The following is a 22,778-nucleotide window of genomic DNA, read 5'->3' as shown; positions in this document are numbered from 1 at the left end:
GCCTATATATAGTTATTCAAAATTATATTTACCTCTTAACACATAAATATTTTAATATATTCTACTCTAAAATAAAAATATTACTTTTAATATACATATTATTATTTTATATTTAATAATATATTAAATTTTACATCTAGTTACTATTAATTAAAATCTAATATAAACAATTAGAAATTACTATTAACCGAACTTTACATCTAGTTAACCAAACTTTTATTTTTATAAAACATAAAAAACCTCGAGATATATTTTACTTATATTTATTCATTCATTAATTTGGAAACACATTAGATGTCATTATTTAACTCCGAATTTTTTGTACATATAAAAGGAATGGGTTGCAAAGCTAACGACGTTATGCGATTCTGAATTTCAAGATCTTGAATGCTATGACCATCTCCATGCTCATACATAAACATTGCCATTCTAGCATGATTTATACAAGTATCTATGAAACTTTGAGAGAATGATGAAGTATGAGCTTCTTTATTCATCTTCTTCCACATTGTACATATCATGGACTTTATATAATCACAAGCCTCTACTTCAGAAACTCCACTTTCGTTCATGTAGCATTGAATTGACTTTGGAATATCTCCTGTCTCAATTTCACGCTTAAAAAATAAAAGTCAAAATAAGTAGTGAAAATTAAAGGTTCAATTTTTGTTTTACTCTATGTACTCTGCTTTTTATTATAGTTATTTGTACTTAGAAAAAAAAACATAATTAATAAAGGATTTTCTAAAGAATAAAAGTTAAGTTAACAACTTACTTTATATGATCCAATATCATTAGCAAAGCGTAAAATCATTGTTGAAAAATAAATTATTTTGGAGTCTTCTTCTAAACTAGCCAAGTCTTCAATTTTGAATGAATGAGGAATTGCAATGTAAGCATGGGTAAGTATAACAGGTGCACTTATTGATATCCATGCATTTTCTAAGTATTCTCCTAGAGTTGGAGTATATTTACTATGGTACCACTTTGCTTCAATCAAATATGATTTACATAAATCTGCCCACTATTAAGAAGAAAAAAAATCATATATTAGATAATTAAGAGTGATAAATAACAATTTTGGTCACAATTGCGGTCACAATGTTAATTACGCTGAAAACTTTTATATTGTGGGAAAATGTAAGAAAATATGGCCAATGCAATATAAATTGTAGTTGTAATTTAGTTGCAGAGACTTCAAAATCTGTAATATTGTAGCCGCAATTGCGATTGCAGACCGCAATTTAAAACCATGATAAGTAACGAGACAAATAATTGCTTACCACTTTCTTCAGATATGGAATGATATAGTATCCACTCTTTTTCAAAATTTCAAAAGCCAATTCATTCACAAAGTTATACAGTGCAAGAAAACATATTTTCATGTAGTATGGAAGAGAATTCATGGCACTTAGATCCCATCTAAAATCATAAAAAAAAAATATTAATAATTATACTAACGAGGAAAAAAATTCAATGAAATGGGGCGAATTAATGAATATTGAATAGTAGTTACCTCTCAATTGTATGAGTGAATAGCTCTAATTCTTCCAAAGTGCCATACACATCATAAACATCATCAATTGTGGTAATAAATGAATTAACCTTTGTTATTACTTTTCGGAAATATTCAAACTCTGGCTTGAAATTTGTTCCCATAGTCCAAACAAAGTTCTCAACCAATCTATCCCTACTAAAGCTCAACTTTTCTCCAAGTTCAGTTCTTTTCCACCATCTTTAAAAAACACAACAACAACAAAATCAAGCATTAGTAAATAGACAACATTGGGTTAAGGAAGGAGATATTGATACTAGATTTTTTCATACGTGTCTAAAATATAAAGAAAAAAAATTAAAACAACTAATAGAACATGTTAAAAAACTTTAAAGAACCAAACAACAACCGATCGATTTTAAAAACTATCAAAACGGCACAATTTATTCCGAGATTTTAAATCAATTTATGTTTATTATTTAAATTTTTTAATGATATTTTATAAATATGTTTAGAACTTTATATAAATCTCTCACGAACAAATTTAAATTTTTTTAATAAAAGATGAATTAAATATGATTTTTTAAGTTTTTATCCCTTAAAATTTAAATTTATTTTATTTTTTATTAAAAAATTGTAATTTTTAGGAGAGTTTCTTATTATATTTTAAACATGTATGCAAAAAATAATTTAAAATTTCGAATAATAGACATGATTTCACTTAAAAATATGGACTAAAATTGTTAAGAGAAACATTTGAAGAACTATTCTATAAAGAAAAAATTTAGAGGAACAAATATATTTATAGTATCAAAAATTCATTGAATTCTAGTTTAATTTAATCTACTTTTTTTCCATTTCATTTATTCAAATATAATTTATCTTTGTTATTCCTTGATGTTAAATTTTAATATATTATATGTTCTATTTTGTATCAAACAAACTTTAAAATTATAAAAAGTAATATTTTTATACTCAAGTTGTTTTTAATTTTCTTCCTTGATTTAGATCCTACACTTTATATTTATAAAGGAACCACTCAATTAACATTATTACCTCGATGTATACTTTAGCTCTTCTTGGTATATGCTTTGAACAATGTTGAAATCCAATTTAGCAAATTGAAGTAAAACATGATTCTGATTTTGTTGTCTTTCGCATATATTAATGAACCACCAAGCCTCCCAACGAGGAATTCTCCAATGTAGTGGAAGCTCCAAAGCATGACTTATTAGAAGTGATATGTGGTTACCTCCATTTTTCAAATATTCTTTGAGAAACTTTGATGTCACATCTCTTAATTCATCTAATATAGTTTCATTTGCAAAGGAATGAAATGAGGCTTCATACATTGATAACATTGCCTCAACATCAATAGGTTGCTCTTTCTTGAAGTTACACATTTCATCTTGAAAGTCAATAAAAACATCTGCATAAAATTAATCACATAAATAATAAATATAAAAATTAGCACGTCTTAAATATATATTTGGTCCATATAAATTAGTTCATTTTCTATGTTCCTCCCTTTAATTTATTTTTTCAAATTTAACTTTGTAAGTTCAATTTTGTTTTAAAATTGTTCTTGTTGTTAATTATCGTTCAAAAAAGTTGAGATGACAAACAGAGAAGGGATGAAAATAAATAAAAAATACGAACTTACGATGATGAGAATCAAATGAAAACATATATGTTTAGTTTTTGTAAGTTCGCATTATTTTCATCTTTTTTCCGTTTGTTATCTCAGGTTTTTTTTAACTGTAATTAATAGAAAAGACAATTTTAAAATAAAATTAAACTTACATAGAGTTAAATTTAAAAGAAAAAAATTACAAAAAAGAATATCAATATAACACTAATTAACAGGAATCAAATATATATTTAAATCAATATAACATTAATTTTTGTTAAATAAAATTTTTAAATCATAGTTGGGTCGTGATCAGTTATGTTGTAGAGAATCACATAGAAATCAAATGTGGTATTGCTATCTAAAAGTCAAAATTTGAGTCAATAACCTGTAGATATATTATAACGATGTTGCCTTAAAAGTCTAAATTTGAGAGATGTGGCATATAAATTATTCTTCAAGTTGGATGTTTGTGTGTTGTAAATGTTGTCCAAAATGTTCCTTATTTCATTGTTAAAATGGTAAGCAACTCCAAGCCTTTGCAATACATCAATAAACTCAAGTTGATCAATCTCATTTTTCACTTTGCAAAGCATCATCCTTACTTCTTCACTTAGCACTTTGCATTGCTCTCTATACATTTCTTCCTGCATTAATTTAACTACCATTAAATCTCAACTTTAATTAATTAACTAAAGTTCTTAAGATTTTTCAATAATTTATAAGGACTTGTAAATATTGTATGGAGCTTTTATAAATGTATAAATAAGAAACAATATAATTAAGTATTAAATAATCTTACCTTATATTCACTACTTAGAGATTGAATATAATCATTGGTCCAAATTGAAGGTTGGAATTTTGAAGATCGACGAGGAATTGTTTCAACTTTATATGATGCCTTGCATCGAGTTGGACGAGGGAAATTAGAGGTCCATATTACTCGAGATAAATATCTTTCTTCCAAAATAAGTTTTTGTTTAAAAGTAAATTCGGGAGATTTAAATGTGAGCAAAGCCATTAGCTAGAAAGCAAAAGTCGATCTTGCTATATGGAAAATTATATACCAAACAAGCCTTATATAAGATATGATTTTAGAATTTTATTTTTAATTATTAATGTACAGCACTTTTAAAGCATTAATTTACTTTCTATTTATAATAATGAAAAATACAAAAATAGTTTAAAAGATAATTTAATAAAATGATTATTTTCTTTCTTTTATTTATAGTCATTTCCTATTAAGTGTAAAATGGAGAAAAAGATATTCATTGAGAAACGAAAGAAGTATTAACCAAAGAAAACGTCAACAAGCCACAATTGCATAATTTGATTCTATGGAAAGGTATAGACCATAATAATTTAGAGTTTAATAGGGAGATAAATCAAGTCTGGTCAATTATTGTTTCAATTAACATTTGAACTCCTCGTCGTCGTCATTGTTGTTAAATAGTCGTAGTCACAATTCAGTTATTTCGTCGTCGTTGTCTTCGTCCTCGTCGTTGTTGTTGTTGTTAAATATTCATTGTCACAATTCAATTATTTTAAAATCTCTAAATTAGTACATTTTTGTTCAATTAAGTAAATAAAAAAAAACTAAAAATATAATTAAACAGTATACGACAATATTTGGGTTCAACACGTCTTACCATTTTATTATTACTTCCAATGATTTAGTACATTTACTAAAATCACTTTCATCTTATAATACATTTTATTATATGAAACCAAATGACATAAATGAATCAGCCATTTCTTGAGCTGAGGTATTCAATTTATGTATAAAGTCGAAGTTGAACATACGAACTCCAAATTGTTTAGTACTATGATAAATTAGACGACAACGATGACAACAACAACAATACATTCAACAGCCAAAAAATTCTCAAAAACTGATAAAAAAAATTATTCATGAATGACTTAATTATTTGAATACTCTTTCAATGATGTTAGAATCGGTCTCCTCTATGTTACATCTACTAGGACACAAGTATCTGGTCTTCAAACAAGCAAAAGATCCCTAAAAACTAATGAAAACAGAACTTCTATACATTCAGCAGAGCGACAAGCGTCCAATGGATATTCATGAAAGATACCACAAACGTATATAGTAAAAACCTATATTATAGATACAGGTGTGCACAAAAGTAATTACCCTAAAAAATCAGTGGATATGAATGCTAGTATAGATACCTTAGTACCCACCTCTATTCTGCACCCATATATCATAAATATTATTTTTATTGATATGATTATGATATAAAGTATTTATATTTCTATTTATTTATTATTCCACGTTTTCATCATTTTAATAATTTGGACCCAAATTGTTAGTGGAATTTGTAAACCAAACTAGAGAATGGCCTCAAATGTCTGTATCCCCATTTTCATCAAGAGATTTGTGAGATAATAATAATAATAATAATAATAATAATAATAATAATAATAATAATAATAATAATAATAATAATAATAATAATAATAATAATAATAATAATAATAATAATAATAATACATCAAAGTTAACGCGGTTGAGTTAACTTTGATGTTTTATTTTTGTTAAACGTATTTTGTTTGCTTTTAGTAATATACTTTTATTTTTTTTAATATTTTTATTATTATTTTTATTACATTAACACTATTTCACTTTTATTATGTTTTATTTATTAAAGACATTTTATTTGTTTTGATACGTGTACTCAACCGAACTAAGTTTGATTTATATTTTTTTATTAATATATTTTGTTTTATTTTATTAATATTATTTTAATTTTTTATTATTTTTTATTATTTTTATTTATTAAATTAATAATTTTTTATTTATTTATTAAATTGGAGAAAAAATATAAAGGAGTTGTTAATAAATAAATTTGTGTTACTATTTTATCTGCATATTAAGGACACATAGTTTGTTTTAGCACGTCTACTAAATCGTATTAAAGTTTGATGTATTTTTTTCTTATTAAATATATTTCGTTTTATTTTATTAATATTATTTTTTTAAATATTTTTATTATTTTTTATTTATTAAATTAACAATTATTGTTTTGTTAAATAAAAAAAAATTATACTTAACAAATGATTGCATCTATGAGATGCCACCTCCTATTATAAAAAAAAAAAAAAAAGTAAATGGTGGTGAAAAGACAATTATCCACCTTCTATGAATGGTTGTAAAATCCCCATCAAAATCATGTGCTCATAGGGCGTACATAAACAAAACAAGAAATTCATTCGAATAACTGTATCATGATCCCTAAACTAGCACATTTGCTACCTTAAAACTATGTCATGATCAAATTGAGCAAGTGTGTTGTGCACAGTAGCCAAAAACCAAAGCCGCAATACTTAATTTTTCCTCCAGCAACTCATTATCTCATTACAAGAAAAAATTGGTTTGCGGCAGTTATAACCGTCGTAAATGGATGATTGTGACGGTTCTCCAACCGTCGCAGAATCATGCGTACGAGGTTAGTTTGCGATGGTTTAGAAAAACCTTTGTTCCAACTGTCGGCAACATTTGCGACGTTTCTAACCGCCTCGACATACGTTTTGTGACAATTAGAACCGTCGTTAAGCATGCTCAAATTTATTTGTTCTTAAAAAATTGCGACAATTATCAACCATCGGTATATTCATTTTGAGACAGTTTAAAACGTCGCAAGCCTGATAATTTAAAATAAAAAATTATGATACAATTTTTTCCTATGTTTTATTAATTAAAATAAAATAAAAGTATTCATAAATATCATCCACATTATTTAAATACACAATTATATAACTACTATAACTAAATTCAATTTATATAATTTTTTCAAAAGTAATAACACCAATTTATATATTGAGTTTAACTAAAACAATGAATAAAGTAGTTTAAATATTCAAAACATTAGTGGAGTGACTAAACATACAAAACAATTCCGTCAAACATAGAAGTTCATCAAAATATCTAATTAGTCTTTAATAATGCTGCTCTACGATCATCAGATTGATAGCTAGATTTAGATGAACGTCTACCATCTATTGGCGATTCTATATCTATTGCCTGAAGAAAAAAAAAATATTAACATCAATTAATCTTGATAAATATTGTCAAATTCATATATTGAGTTTAACTAAAACAATGAATAAAGTAGTTTAAATATTCAAAACATTAGTGGAGTGACTAAACATACAAAACAACTCCGTCAAACATAGAAGTTCATCAAAATATCTAATTAGTCTTTAATGATGCTGCTCTACGATCATCAGATTGGTAGCTAGATTTAGATGAACGTCTACCATCTATTGGCGATTCTATATCTATTGCCTGAAAAAAAAAAACATATATTAACATCAATTAATCTTGATAAATATTGTCAAATAACAATTAACTAAACTTCTCATATAGCTAGAAGCAATCATTACACAATTGATATTTTTAACCAAGGAGAAAAAGTTTCCACATGATTTTGCAAACAGGTTTGCTAAGAAAATAATTTTACCTGTTTTTCTCTAGAATTTTGCATTTGCAACAAGAAAGTAATTTGCTCCTTCAATATATCAAATTTGTAATCCTTTTCTTAAGGCTATCGATTTCAGCTTGCATTCTCACCATCTTTCTCATTAGCTTTGGAGGAAGACATCGATCTTACATAGTGAAAAGTAGATCTAGTGATTTGCGACGATATTATTCCAATTACTATACATCCAACATATCTAGGATGTTCTTTTCCAAACACATTCACAAATGCTTCATTTGGAGAATGAGTCTACCCAATTTCATCTTGCAATTGTTCGTGCACAGGCAGATGAAGCAAATTATTATCTCACAAATTATATACCAAACAAGCCTTATATAAGATATGATTTTAGTATATTATTTTTAATATTTAACATAATTTTAATTTTTTTTCAGTTGCATTTTTAATTATTAATGTACACCACTTTTAAATTATTAATTTACTTTACATTTATGATAATGAGTAATACACCAATAGTTAAAAAGGACAATTTATATGTAAAATGGAGAAAATGAAGTTCATTGTGAAAGAAAGAAGTATTAATTAAAGAAAACAACAACAAGCCACAATTGCACCATTTTTTTTCTTTCTAAACCACTTGATTCTATGAAAAGGTATATACCATAATAATTCAGAGTTTAATAGGGAGATAAATCAAGTCTGATCAGTTATTGTTTCAATTAACATTCGAACCTGTCATTGTTTTCGACATCTTCATCGTCGTTGTCGTTGTTGTTAAATAGCCGTTGTCACAATTCAGTTATTTTGTCGTCGTCCTCATCCTCGCCATTGTTTTCCTCATCCTCATTGTTGATGTTGTTGTTGTTAAATATTCGTTGTCAACAATTCAGTTATTTCAAAATCTCTAAATTCGTACACTTTTGTTCAATTAAATAGATAAAAAATAATAATTAAAATATAATTAAACAATATAAGACAATCCTTGGGTTTGACAGTTAGTCTTACCGTTTATTATTACTTACAACGATTTGTTACATTTACTACAATCACCTTCATCTTATAATATATTTTACTATATGCAACCAAGTCACATAAATGAATCAACCATTTCTTGAGTTGAGGTATTCCATTTGTGTATATGGTCGAAGTTGAACATACCGATGAACTCCAAATTGTTTAGAATTATGATTTGTAAGACGACGATGACAAATACAACAACAACAACAATACATTCTTCAGCCAAAAAGATCCCTAAGAATTGATTAAAAAAAATTCTTCTTGAATGACTTATTTGAATACTCTTTTATTGATGTTTGAATCAACCTCTTCTATGTTGCATCTACTAGAGCACAAGTATCTGGTCTTCAAACAGGCAAAAAGATCACTAAAAACTAATGTAAAAAGAGCTTTTATACATTCGGTAGTGCGACAAGCTCCCAGACATGCTTGGGCAAAACTAGGCAAGCGCCCAGACATGCTTGGAAAGTTAGTTACTTATAAGGATAACAATTAGGCTCATATCCATTGGATATTCTTAAAAGATACCACAAACGGATATGGTAAAAACCCGTATTATGGATACAGGTATGCACAAAAGTAATTCCCCTAAAAAATCATTGGATATAAATGGAGGTATAGAGACCTTAGTATCCACCTCTCTCCGCACCCACATAACATAAATATTATTTTTATTTTTATTATTATGATATAATGTATTTATATTTATTTATTAATTTATACACACAGAGAGAGAAATGTCATAAAAAAATATAAGTTTTATTGCCACTAATAATATTTAGGCTTCCAATCGAAATATACAAATAAAATTATAACAAGAGTTAGTCAAATTCTTCTTTATTTTTTGGGCAGAATAAAATATTCCATAACTTTGACATAAATAAAGTTAACAATTAATTTCATAAAAGATAATAATTGGTTTCTAAATTTTATTTTGTTTTTAACTTTTTATTTAATAAATTTGTGTTTAGTTTAGTAATTTATTTATTAATTTAATTTCCTTTCTATTAATATCAATAAATTAAATAAATGTTTACATGACCCAATATAGTTTTGGATAATTCTTAAAATTAATTAATAATCAATAACAAATAATATAATTAAAGATGAAAAATTAAAATAAAAACATACATGTAATGAAAAATTATCAAAAAATCATTGAAGATTTTAATTACAAAACATGTGTTGTCTTATATTCAACTCACTTACAAATATAACAATAGAAAAGAAAGGAAAAAAATCAACCTACTCTATATTTGGCCATTTGAAAAGAAAGAAAAACGATCATTTCTCGTTTTGTTTTGGGGGTTCATTTTCTAATCAGAGCAGTTTTGTTTGGGGGTCATTTGAAGCTCACATAGTTTTTGCTCGGACTTTTCTATTGCGGCAATATAACACACTTATAGTTTGTGGATTTTTTGGACATTTGAAGTTTGTTTTGTTTGATAGATCAATCTTTCGCGTCTAATATCGTTTGTCTGCTGATTTTACGTATATAACAATTAAAGAAGGCAAAAGTGGATTGGTCTAAGATGAAGTAGAGAAGATTATATCACTTCTTAGTAAGTTGGAGAAATCGACATGTACTAGTTCACTAGTTTATACAAGTATTATTCCTCTTGGTAAGTTTAAACTTTTGGACTTAATGCTTTAGATACAACCTATAACCAATATTGGATACTGGATTTTAGAGCCACTTACCACATGATACCCTTACGTATACACTTCTCGACTTATTCACTTTGTGCTAGCAAAAAGAAAATATCCAAAGCATATGGCACCCTTCTAACACATTTGTAATTCTAAGAAATGTCTTTCATATTCTTAAATTGGCCACTAACTTAATTTCCATAGCAAAACTAACACAAGACCTATCATGTAATATTGTTTTTTATAACAAATCTGGTGTCTTTCAAGCCAAGAACTCATGGACGGAAATTGGTAATGCTAGAGAATGAAATGGTCTACATTAATAGGATAACAAAATCTTTCTCCAAATCTACTCAGCAATACCAAATTTTTATTTTATAAATCAATAAAGACCAACATGGACAAGGTCATTATGTACTTTGCGTGGGTTATCCTTTGATTAAAGTCATAAAACAATTGTTTTCTTCCCTCTTCAAAAATTTAGAGGTAGAAAGTCTTTATTGTGAGGTGTGTTAGCTTGCTAAACACAAACGCGTACCTTTTATAGTTAGTAACCAAATGAGTACTTCTCCATTCTGATTATTTCATACTAATGTATAGGGTCCCTCTAATGTTCCAAATTTATCAGGAGTCCGTTGGTTTATAACCTTTATTGATAATTGTACTTGGATTTACTTGCTAAAATTAAAATTTAAAGTCAGTTATGTTTTTGTACAGTTCTTCTCCATGATAAAAAAAAAAATCAATTTGGAGTGAGTATTAAGAAGATTAGGTTTGATGATGCCAAAGATTTCTTTAATCACATGCTTAAATCTTTATGTCAAAATGAGGGAATTATTCATGAGTCGTCGTGTGTTAAAACACCCCCAACAAAATGGGATTGATGAGAGGAAAAATAAACACTTGTTATATCAAACTCGAGCGATGTTATTTCGAAATAAAGTTCCCAACCACCCAACAACACTATTTGAAACGCGTGAACCATACGACAACCAAAAGCCATAGAAGTAGAATCGCATTTACAGAGGCATTTACTTTGTGTTGACTTTTTACGTTTATGGATGAATGAAACATTATTTGTTTTATGGATGTTGATAATCAAAAAAAGAAGGATATTTGTGTGGATAAGTATAGAATGTTGTCTCAAAAGTAAAATTGAGATCATATGATTTTGAGGAAAGGTTGTGAAAACCAAATTAATTATATAGGTCTATAAGATATTTATGGTTTACATGATTTGATATATGTTAATCGGTTGTGATGAATTTCGACTAGACTTGACATGACAGATGTTAATAGATATGTTAATTAATAGATATATTGTGGTGTATGTTGTTGTAATTTTGGATTTTATAATTTGTGTATTTTACGAGTAAAATTGTATTATGAGTAGAATTGCGATTGTTGTGTTATCGTTGCCAAAATGTATATTTGAGTCTAACATGTGCAGGTGACATGCTATTTGTAAATCTTTTCTTGTTTCATGAATTAACCTAACTAAATTTCATGCATAATGTAGATTGGTATGTGTAGATCATTTATACATCTTATAGATTGATATGTGTATATGGACTAAAACTTATTTTATTAATTTTTTTATTTATTAAAATTGTACTTTTTTTATTAGGGGTCCAATTTTTAAGATTAGAGCTAAGTCTCTAAAATCTTTAAGACGGACCTGCCTACTCTCATCTAAAAAAAGTTATCTCTTGTTAAAATAATGGCTGGATGGGATCTCGTCTTGTAAAAGTATGTTCATCGCATCAAATATAATAAAATTCATTGTCATATCTTAGACATAAGATACAAGATAAATTGATTAATATGTCTAACGTGTCGTGTAAAAGCATGTTCAAGTGTATATTCATTACCCTTTGTGTGGAAAGGAAAGTGTCCTAATTGATGGAAAACATCTTTTCATAGAATTTAAATCTCTAATCGACTTTGAAATTGGTTGTCTCTATTAAATTTTCACATGCCTAATGCTACTACTTCGACTATTGTGGTCCTAGATTCCCGTTTCATTGTCTCTATTCAATTACTTGAAGACAAACAATGATTCATACATGGGAGAGTTTGATGGGTGAAAATTTACTAGAGCTTACAGTTTTCTTTAATAATTTAGTATTTTTATTTCACTTTTTCTTTTATTTTACTACCATTTTGTTTTGTTTTGATTTTTAGAAAATTTGAGGAATGGATGAAGAATTGAATGAAAACGTTAGGAATTATGTTTCACTAGTATTGGAGATTACACAGTTAATTTGTGTTGAAAGAATTCAAGAGTCAAGTGTAAATAGCAAGAATTTGTGCCCTTGGTATTTATTATTTTGTTGTTTGTCCACATGCAAATTAATAACTCATTGCTCTAAGACTTTTTGAAAACGATATTTCACAACAATAAATCAGTTGTTAGCTATGTCAAATCCTTTGGCCTGTATTCAGGATTATGTTTGATATCATCCACTTGAAATTGGTTGGATTACAAAATTTGTGGTTCTATCAATTTTTGAAAAGAAATTCTATCAACTTTTTGGTTCGAAGGTTACATATTTAATCAATCATGATAAATGGAATCTGTCTAATTTCTTGTTGATAACAGGCGGTTTACTTTGTAAAACATTTCTTATTTTTATTTTTAAAAATTTATATTTATTTTACTTTTGTTAAAAAAGAGGTAAGAAATTTTTAAAAGGAAGAACTGTGTTTATAATTCTAGAAACAATGAAAATATCAAAATAAATTTTTCATTATTTTTAAAAATATATTTTCACTAATTAATATTTTATCTTCTCTCTAACAATTATTATCTTCAAAAATCTCTTATCAAGCTAAATGAATACAAATTTTTTTAAAAAATAGAAACAAGAAATATTTAAACAAAATAAACACTATTAAGTTTCTTGTTTTATCTTATGATATTATAAAGTTGGAGATCCATGTGGTTCCTTTTCAAGATTCTTTGGTACGGAATATTTCATACAGGAAACTCAATTTTCTTTGTATGCCTATCAGCACCAGAGGATTTTGTACCCTTATGTGGCCAAGCTTTTGAATCAGTTTCTTATCTTTTCTTCAATTATTCTTTTTCCATTGGTAATTGGAATTGGCTAAGATTTGTTTTTGAATCCCTTATTAGTGGAAAAAAACTAAACATAACCATTTTAATAATATAGAATATTTTTCTTCCATCTATGTAGATAAAAGACTAAATAGAAAATTACAATTTTAAAAAGCAACAATAATTGACAAAAATTAAAATATGAGACAAACACAACTTTTGACGTGAAAAATTTGAAAAGAATAAAAACCATGAGACCTAGTCTAACAAAATCTTCTACTAATAATTAATGAATTCACATAGTCTTTCTAGTAAAATATCAATCAACAACTACGACCAAATGATGGAAACAACAAATAACAAACAATCTTCCTAAACTAACTCACCGAGAAAGTAAAACTACTAACACTATATATTAAAAAAATAAATTTTATGGTAGAAATAATATACTAAAATTATAGACTAAATGAAGCAAATTTGTTACATATCTATTATCACCGAAATCCAATTATTTTCTTCTCCTTTTCTGTGTCATCACAATTCTTCAATGCACGCCAGTGTTGTTGATTTTCTCTAACACAGGGATTTCAAATCCCATTTTTTCTCTTCTTCTTTTTCTTTCGTTAATAATAATAATAATAATAATAATAATAATAATAATAATAATAATAATAATAATAATAATAATAATAATAATAATGATGATGATGATGATAATAGTAATAATAGTAATAATAATAATAATAATAATAATATATATCTATATAATAATAATAGTAATAATAATAATAATAAAATTGGTGAGTTCCACTTGAGTAATGAATCAACTCAACAAATCCCCCTCTCACGATTCAAGTAAGAAGGTAGAGATCAACAATGTCAGCCTTCTTTGTATAACATATCATCTTTGACACATGCAAGACATCCGTCAACATATCTGAACCATCCTCATCGATATGAATCTTTTCAATTGAAAATAACTTCATTCTAGTGCATCTCGTATGCAATGATACAACACCTCAATATGTTTCGACTTTGCATGAAAATTCGAAATCTTGTTAAGATGGATCACACTTTGAATGTCATAGAATAACACAAACTTGCATTGCTTGAGGCCTAACTCGTGTAGGAATTTCTTCATCCACAAGAGTTCCTTGGAAGCTTTAGTTGCATCAATGTACTTAGTTTCATTAGTGGAAAAAGCAACACAATTTGTAAACTTGATTGCTAAAACACAACCCCCTAAAAACGTCATCATATAACCAGAAGTCGATTTTATACCATCGAGATCACCTGCCACTTCTGCATCTATGTAGCCATCAAACACAGATTCACCACCTCCATAGCATAAACACACTTTGGAAGTGCCTTTGAGGTATCTAAGATTCCACTTCAATGCTTGCCAATAATCTTTACCAAGATTAGAGAGAAACCGACTAGCAACTCCAACTTCATGAGTAATATCTGACCTTGTGCATACCATAATATACATCAAACTACCAACTGCAGATGCATAAGGAACCTTCTGTTAAAACAAACTCTCAAATTAAAGTTTTGATGAAAATAAACAAAAGTTAATTAAGAATGTTAATTATGATTCTAAAATGTTATGTTAATTTAACTTGTGCTTTTGAGTGAATTCATTCAAAGACAAGAATCAAGCAAAGGAAAGAAAACAATTAAAAACTGAACAAACAAAGAAACAAGAACATTCTAGACAAAATGGAGAATGATCTCTAGATTCAAGATTGACTGTCACAACATCTTGACCAATCAATCTCCACTATTTCAACGAAGCTTTTGCCTCTGAATTTAATACTAAGTTCATCAGTACATGGCAAGGAGCAAATAAGTCTCATCTCAGTCAAAGAAGGCTTTCGAATCATTAAGATAAAAGGTCTCGAATCAAGCCAGTTGAAACATTTTGGAACACCTTCAGCCAAACTGTCAAGAAAGTTCAATCAATCTAGATCCCTACAAAAGACGTCAGGAAGACATCCAAAATAATCAAACTAAATCTCCAGATTGATAATCAATCTCCGTTTCTGCAGATTTTCAGTTTTGATCTCCTTACTTCTGCAGAGGTTTATAATCGTTCACCAAACTGTTTTGGACATATTCAAGGCTCCAGATCGAAGTTGTATCATCAATGATTAAATGAGAAGTTTCAAAGCTTTTTAAACTCGAAGGCAAACAGATTAAGTAAGACTGTAACAACATCAGTCAAAACAGATTCAAAATGTTCAAATGCTGAAATATTTTTAATCACATATATTTGTTTTGGTCAAAAATGACAGAGCACTACCAACATCTCTTTTAACCATTATTAAATGCTTCAAACGCCTACAAAAGAAAAGCCAATGTTCAGGAAAAATGCAGAACATCAAGTGCTAGCAAAGTCTCATAAATCATTCACATTCACATACTTGAAATTCTCATTTTCACAAAGAAGAATTAGTTATGAACTTTTATATCATATTGTGTTATTACCACTGAATTCTTTGTAAGGAATCGATTCTCAAACAAGAGTTGAGACATCTCAGATTCTATCAAAACAATCTCATCATTATTGTAAAACTCAAACTATAAGAGTTTAATTATAGTTTGAATAGATTGTAACGAATCCTATCAAGATTGATAGGTGATTAATTTACTTTCTGGGTGGAAAGAAATAGAGCTTGTAAAAGATCAAGGTTGATCTAAGCTAGGTGCTGTAAAACCAAGAAGGTTCTTTGTTTTGAACACTTAGTGGAAAATCTTACAGTTGTGAGGACTAGACGTAGCCCGAGTTGGGTGAACCAAGATATATCCTTGTGTGGTATTCCTTCTCTTATCTCTCTATTTATTAAGCTTAATTGATTAACTGAGATAAAACATAAACTGAATTTCTGTTTTTTAAGCTAACCAATAACATTCTCTGTTTTCTGGTAAAAACCAAGAACGTTCTCCGTTTTCTGTTTCTTAACCAAGATGATTCTTGAGTTAAATCTTGAGGTTTCTTCAGGAATTCTTAAATAGGTACATTTACAATTCAAACTCCCCCTTCCTTGTAAATCAACATTGTTACTTCAATTGGCATTAGAGCACGATCTCTAGAAAGATTAAAAACACCTAACAAGTGCTAGAGAAAAGATCTAGAAGAAAAGATGTCAAAAGCCAAATACATTGTTGAAGGAGGATCTTCAAACAGACCACCATTCTTTGATGGATCTATTATTATTTCTAGAAGAATAAGATGCAGCTATTTCTGAAATCTCAAGATATAGGGATGTGGTGCATCATTACAGATGGAGATTTCATACCAAGAGTTGATCAACATGACTTAACCTCTGCTGCGAAGAAAGAAGCAGACTGGACAACTGATGATAAAACTAAGTTACTCCTAAACTCTAAAGCTCAATTATTCTTATCATGTGCCTTAAGCAGGGAAGAGAGTGAAAGAGTAGATGAACGCACAACTGCAAAAGAAGTATGGGATACACTAAAAACTCATCATGAAGGAACAAGCCATGTCAAAGAAACAAGAGTAGACATTGGCATAAGGAAATTCGAATTGTTCGAAATGCAAGAAGGAGAAACTATTGATTAAATGTACTCAAGGTTCACAACAATAGTAAATGAAATGCGTTCTCTTGGCAAAGCTTACATAGTTCAAGAAAGAGTAAGAAAAATCATGAGATGTCTTCCAATCATATGGAGACCAACGGTAACAACTATAAGCCAAGCCAAGAATCTTGAATCACTTCCCTTGGAAGAATTAATTAGAACTTTAAGAGCACATGAAGTACTACTACAAGAAGACAAACCAATGAAGAAGGAAAAGGCAATAGCACTAAAGGCATCTCAAGAAAACATCACATTACAAATAGAGGAAGAACCAGAAGAAACTGAACAAGAAGATGCTGGTGAAATTGCTCTTCTCACCAGAAAAATACAAAGAATGATGAGAAGAAGAGATCAAATCAAAAAGGGATTTCAAAACAAAAATCCCAAAACAGAATTTGACAAAAGCCAAGTCACATGCTTTGGATGTAATAAATTAGGACATTACAAAGTAAAGTGTCCCTTAAACAAGAATCCACCAAAGCGATTTCCTTTCAAAAAGAAATCAATGAGGCAACATGCGATGATTCAAAAGGTGAGGAAGCTAATATATGCTTGATGGCAAAAACAGAAGAAGATGAGGTAATAAATCCTGAATCTTGTTATTTATGTGAAGAAATGGGAAAAGAATTTGATAACTTGTTAAATGATTCAAATTTTCTTATTCAAAAATGTAGTTTCTTGAAAGAACAATTTCATAAAGAAAAAGAAGAAAAAGAAGAAAAAGAAGAAAAAGAAAAGAATTAAGATAGGAATAATGTTCTCATAAATATCATTCAAGAATTAAAAGAAACACATAAACAAAATTTTGAAAAACGAGAAGGTCAAGAACGATCTGCAGTGAAAACGTAGAACATTCTCCGTAAAACATAAAATGAACTTCTTAAAACTGATTTGTTAAATTTCATTAACGCCACTGAAACTTTCTAGAGAATTATGGGATCTCAAATAGGAATCTTTGATAAAGCTGGTCTTGATTTTAATCAAACTCAAAAAACAAAAATGTATGAGAATTTTTTTGTCACAGAAAGTAAGGAAGAAAGATGTAAAACTAGACGCTTGTATTGTAAAAAACTTGGACATCTGGAATTTGCTTGCTATTTTAGAAAAATAGATGAAAAGATTGAAAGCAAAAAGTTGATTAAAAGAGAAGATCGTTCTGCTAAACCAGTGTTAAAAAAATGCAAAACGGAGAACATTCTCAAGGTTGCTCTCAAAACGGAGAAAGTTCCAAAACGAAAGTTGAACCTTCTCTAGAAAATCCGGGAAAAAGAGAATGATTTGGAACCACTTCAAAATCAAGTTTAAAATCTTTGGAAACCTAGATTATCAAATCAAATCCAAAATCAACAATTAAATGTTCAGTTTGTTTCAAAACCGGTCATGAAAAAACGATGTTCTATCTTAAGAAAAAAGATAATTTCAAAACTAACTCTAAAGGACCCAAAACAAAGTGGGTACCTAAGGCTGAGATAACATCTTATGCAGGTTGGATTTCCAAATATAAAGAGAAAGCCTTGGTTCTTGGACAGTGGTTGTTCAAGGAACGTGATATGAGATAAAAACTGCTTTATTACTTTTGGAAACAACAACCAAGCTCATATTAAAGCAAGACAGTCTGCAGAAAATAGAGATTAATAAACAATCTTCGTTTCATTCTCCACCAAAAAGCTGGAGAACTATTGAAGTTCATCCTCAAACACAAATTATTGGAGACACGACTGATGAGATTAGAACAAGAAAACCATTCAAGAATGATGAAAATAACATGGCAATGATATCCCAGATTGAACCAAAATCAACTAAGGAAGCCATAATTGATCAACCTTGGATATATGCCATGAAGGAAGAATTGCTGCAGTTCGAGAAAAACGAAGTCTGGACATTGATACCTGATCCACTAGATCAAACAATCATTGGTACACAATGGATTTTCAGAAATAAACTAGATGAAGAAGGTAAGGTTATTAGGAACAGAGCGAGACTGGTTGCTCAAGGATACAATCAACAAAAAGGTATAGATTACGATGAAACCTTTGCTCCGGTTGCAAGGTTAGAAGCTATTTGTATACTTTTTGCATATGCATCTCTATAAAATTTGTAGTAGATAAATAAAAATATGTTTACAAGAAAATAAAAATTAAATTTTTAACTTAGGATATCACGTTTCCCAAAAATTAAAAGGAACACTTTAAACTTATTTTCTCCGTTAAAATAGTGTAATCTCAATAAGCTTGATTTAAGTATTATTACTTGATTTAATTTAAAAACTTACTAGTACTTCTAAGATTTTCATACAAAAATTCGTTTCAAATTAAATAAGTAAAATACAATTTAAGCCCTTATCCCCGGTAACACCTATCAAAGTGTAGTTCCTCCCAAACTTGAACTTCAAGATTCATTAACCTGTAACAACTGCGATTTCGCAAACGCAGGGCCAAGCCAGTCAAACACAAACAATGAAGGAGGTGAGTTTCGAAATCATGTTAATAGTATAATATAAGTAAGAAGAACACGCAACAATCATATTAGACCGTATCGTAATCATATTACGATATATCAAAATATTTAAGTAAATAGTATCATATTATAACATCAAATTCACTCAAGTAAAATAATCATCTCATTATAATATGCATCAAATCATCTAAGAGTAATTATCATTACTTTTGAAACACATCAATCACAACGAAACAATCACAAGGAAATGTAATGCTATGCATGAGCTTAGACTTTACTTCACAATGTGGTATCATTCTAACTCTGAAGTACTTGGTTAGGAGGCTTGATACTATGCCACCATCCCAGTGGACGGACAATTCAAATTGGCCCTGTCCTCATAGATCCCCTCAACTTAACCCGAGACACATATACGTGACAGTCGAGGTAAACGTGTGTTGTGTGGTAGCTCCCGACATTTGGAGTGCTACCTCCAAGTCACCTAGGAATTCCCCACCCGAATACCTCCAAGGTCTAACAATCTTGCCTTAAGGCTCGACATCAGACCACCACGATCAGGCTCATTCAGTTGTACTTCCCCGGAATCACTAGGCTTGTTAGACCCTACCTATATAATGACAAAATAATCTCCACTTCACAAACTCACAATATTTTCTCCCCTCGTTGGTATATGATACTCCATTAATATCGTCATCTCAAACACAAATTGAAATCACAATACTCTCATCACAATTTATAACATCACTATAATTAATCACACATCATCATCATCACATAAACTCATCACAAATTTATAGAATCACTATCATCAATCATACAACAACACATATATTCATCACAAATTTATCACATCACCATTATTAATCATACATTATCATCATTACATATAATTATCACAACACATCTATTTTTATTATAAAATCATTTAAACTCATCTAATCAAACATATGCATAAAATTAATTCAACAACCAATATCACAATAATATCACACACCACACATTTAAAGAAATTAAATCAAATATCACAATAATATCAAATGCCACACATTTAACGAAATTAAATCAAATATCACAATAATATCAAATACCCAACATTTAGCGAAATTAAATCAAATATCACAATAAAATTAAATATCACAATAATACAAAATATCACACATTTAACGAAATTAAATCAATTAACACCTTATAAATATTTCTATTTCACATTTTAATCTCACAATTTTCTTATTTGCAGATTAATTAATTTATCACTCAAAGGGCTACTGCCGTACGTAGCGAGCCCCGGATGAATCATTGGGAAATACGGTTTTCCCGTTCATCTCACAATATATTATACTCATGAATTCAGACGCTCTCTCACTCCTTACCTTATTTCGACGCTTTCACACACGAATACGATTCCACGAGAAAACAGCCTCTGTTCATTGACTCTTTGTCCATCAATAAATCATAAATCAGAAAACAAATCATTGGATAAAATAGAAATTTTTCACACGGTCGTTTTGGCGTTGGTTTCACTCAAATCGGACTTACGGTGAAGGAGAACGGTTCAAACTAAGAAATTTTTATAAACGGAGAAATCGAGTATTTTAGAGAGAAATTTGGATGGTTAAAAAATCTAAGGAAGTATGTTTATTTGACTACCTAAATGAATAAAACGACATACTAAAATTTGGGCAAGAACGGAGAAACTTTTCTGGAACAATTATCGATCATCGGTGTCAAACTATAGATTGTTGTTGTGTTTCTCTTTGGTTTTACTGCCGCCGCCCAACTCCCTTCCTTTTTTTGTTTGTTTTATTTTATTAATAATTAGGGTACACAAATGGGTCAAACCCATTGGTCTCCTTTTAGGTTTTACTAGTTTTATTTTATCTTTTTTTAAAACACAATTTCATTAATAAATCACTATTAATATTTCAAAACTAATAATTTATAAATAAAAATAATTAATCTTTTAAAATACATTAATAACCAAAACTCTCATATTCAAAATAATCCCTATAATAAAACTTATTTTTCCAAATACTCAAATTAAAATAATACCATCATTAGAGAATAGTCAAAATTATAAAATAAATAAGTATAACATCAACACTTTATATTAATTACTAAATCTTAATAAATATATATAAAATCACAATGTCATAATAAGTATATAAAAATAAAGGAAGAATTACACAATATCACTGCTATCTCAAGATAATTATTTATAAAAAAAAAAAATAACTAAAAATAGAAAATAGTTATAAATAATTAAAATATAACTACGTACATACTTCATATCCGTCAAGCGCACATACAAATATTACGTTAATTGGGTACACGTATATACACATAAAATCGTATAAAATCTTTTTTTTTTAAATATATATATTACACTAAAATACTATTATTTTTTTAAAAATAGATCAAAGAGTAAAATATAATATTTATTATTTATATCGCTCATGTAATCTAATACTTATAAAACTAGCACATCATCTAAATCACCTATATAACGAAAAATTATTCACAAAGTTTATTCACATATATTTTATAATAATTTTAACAACAAATTAATTATTTAAAATCCTATTTAATTAATAAAATAGTTTATCATAAAATTTAGGGTGTTACAATTCTCCCCTTGTTAAAGAATTTCGTCCTCGAATTTTGCGGTGAGTGAACTAATATCTTACTTACCACTCTCAAGATTCAAACTTAGTCTACAAACATATTTAAGTCATTCAATCTCCAATTAAGCACAACATGTAAAAAATCAACTAACATAGCATGATAGAATAACATGACAAAATAAATTAATTAAACACAACATTTATCATTCAATTATGAAATAAAATATCACATTTATCATTCCATTATGAAATAAAATATCATAGAGTTACTCACTGTTATTAACATATAAAACATAACATAACATATAGATTTTGCAAATAATAACGTAGTTCATTTAGTTTGGTTAAATGAAACACATTCCAAGTATGTTGTCAATTTCAACTAGTTCTTTCAAACCAAATATTACTAGTTTTACTCCTTAAAATAAAGTCTAAATCATATCACAAAACATTCAACAAATTTAACTTAGGTATGACAAAGAGAGCTATTTTTAAAATATTAAACACATCTAACAACTTAATAATATTATAATAGATTTACAATCAATTACTCTATAAAAACATGCGATGTATATAATCAAGTTGAAAGAAAAAAAACTAATATAGAGATACTATATCCTAATAACATATATTTAATAATTAAATTCGTTCAATTGATATAAGCGATGGACATGTTTTTTAACTATTTAAAAATAAAATTAAAAGGTACTTCTAACAAAATAATGAGTTATCGTTTTCTCTTTTATTGACGATGAGTCATCGGGGTAGCTAGTCCCTC

The 22,778-nt window shown here is 28.2% G+C and overlaps 1 protein-coding gene across 2 annotated transcripts; it reads right to left on the bottom strand.

Annotated features, from left to right (window-relative positions):
* Positions 1 to 241: 241 nt before the first annotated feature.
* On the bottom strand, positions 242 to 4,185 carry LOC101503668 (terpene synthase 10-like). 2 transcript variants are annotated; one of them, XM_004488696.4, is made up of 7 exons: positions 3,928 to 4,185; positions 3,514 to 3,772; positions 2,552 to 2,924; positions 1,517 to 1,735; positions 1,284 to 1,422; positions 776 to 1,024; positions 242 to 617 (listed from the first exon to the last, which is right to left on the bottom strand). In XM_004488696.4, exons 1-7 carry the CDS (start codon positions 4,144 to 4,146, stop codon positions 291 to 293), a joined length of 1,785 nt encoding a protein of 594 aa, XP_004488753.1. In that variant the 5' UTR covers positions 4,147 to 4,185; the 3' UTR covers positions 242 to 290. The 2 variants fall into 2 exon arrangements, with proteins under 2 accessions (XP_004488753.1, XP_004488754.1); XM_004488697.4 differs by lacking the exon at positions 776 to 1,024.
* Positions 4,186 to 22,778: the final 18,593 nt, after the last annotated feature.

This window comes from Cicer arietinum, chromosome 1 (assembly GCF_000331145.2).
Source record: "Cicer arietinum cultivar CDC Frontier isolate Library 1 chromosome 1, Cicar.CDCFrontier_v2.0, whole genome shotgun sequence".
Classification (NCBI taxonomy): domain Eukaryota; kingdom Viridiplantae; phylum Streptophyta; class Magnoliopsida; order Fabales; family Fabaceae; genus Cicer; species Cicer arietinum.
This window is presented reverse-complemented; position numbering and strand designations above follow the sequence as displayed.

Bases quoted from the DNA above. Each gene is read 5' to 3' on its own strand.
- LOC101503668 (XM_004488696.4), bottom strand. From the start codon at position 4,146: ATGGCTTTGCTCACATTTAAATCTCCCGAATTTACTTTTAAACAAAAA. The intron at 1,025-1,283 runs GTAAGCAATTAT...TCTTCTTAATAG, and splicing joins TTCCATATCTGAAGAAAGTG to TGGGCAGATTTATGTAAATC. The intron at 618-775 runs GTAAGTTGTTAA...TTATTTTTTAAG, and splicing joins ATGATATTGGATCATATAAA to CGTGAAATTGAGACAGGAGA.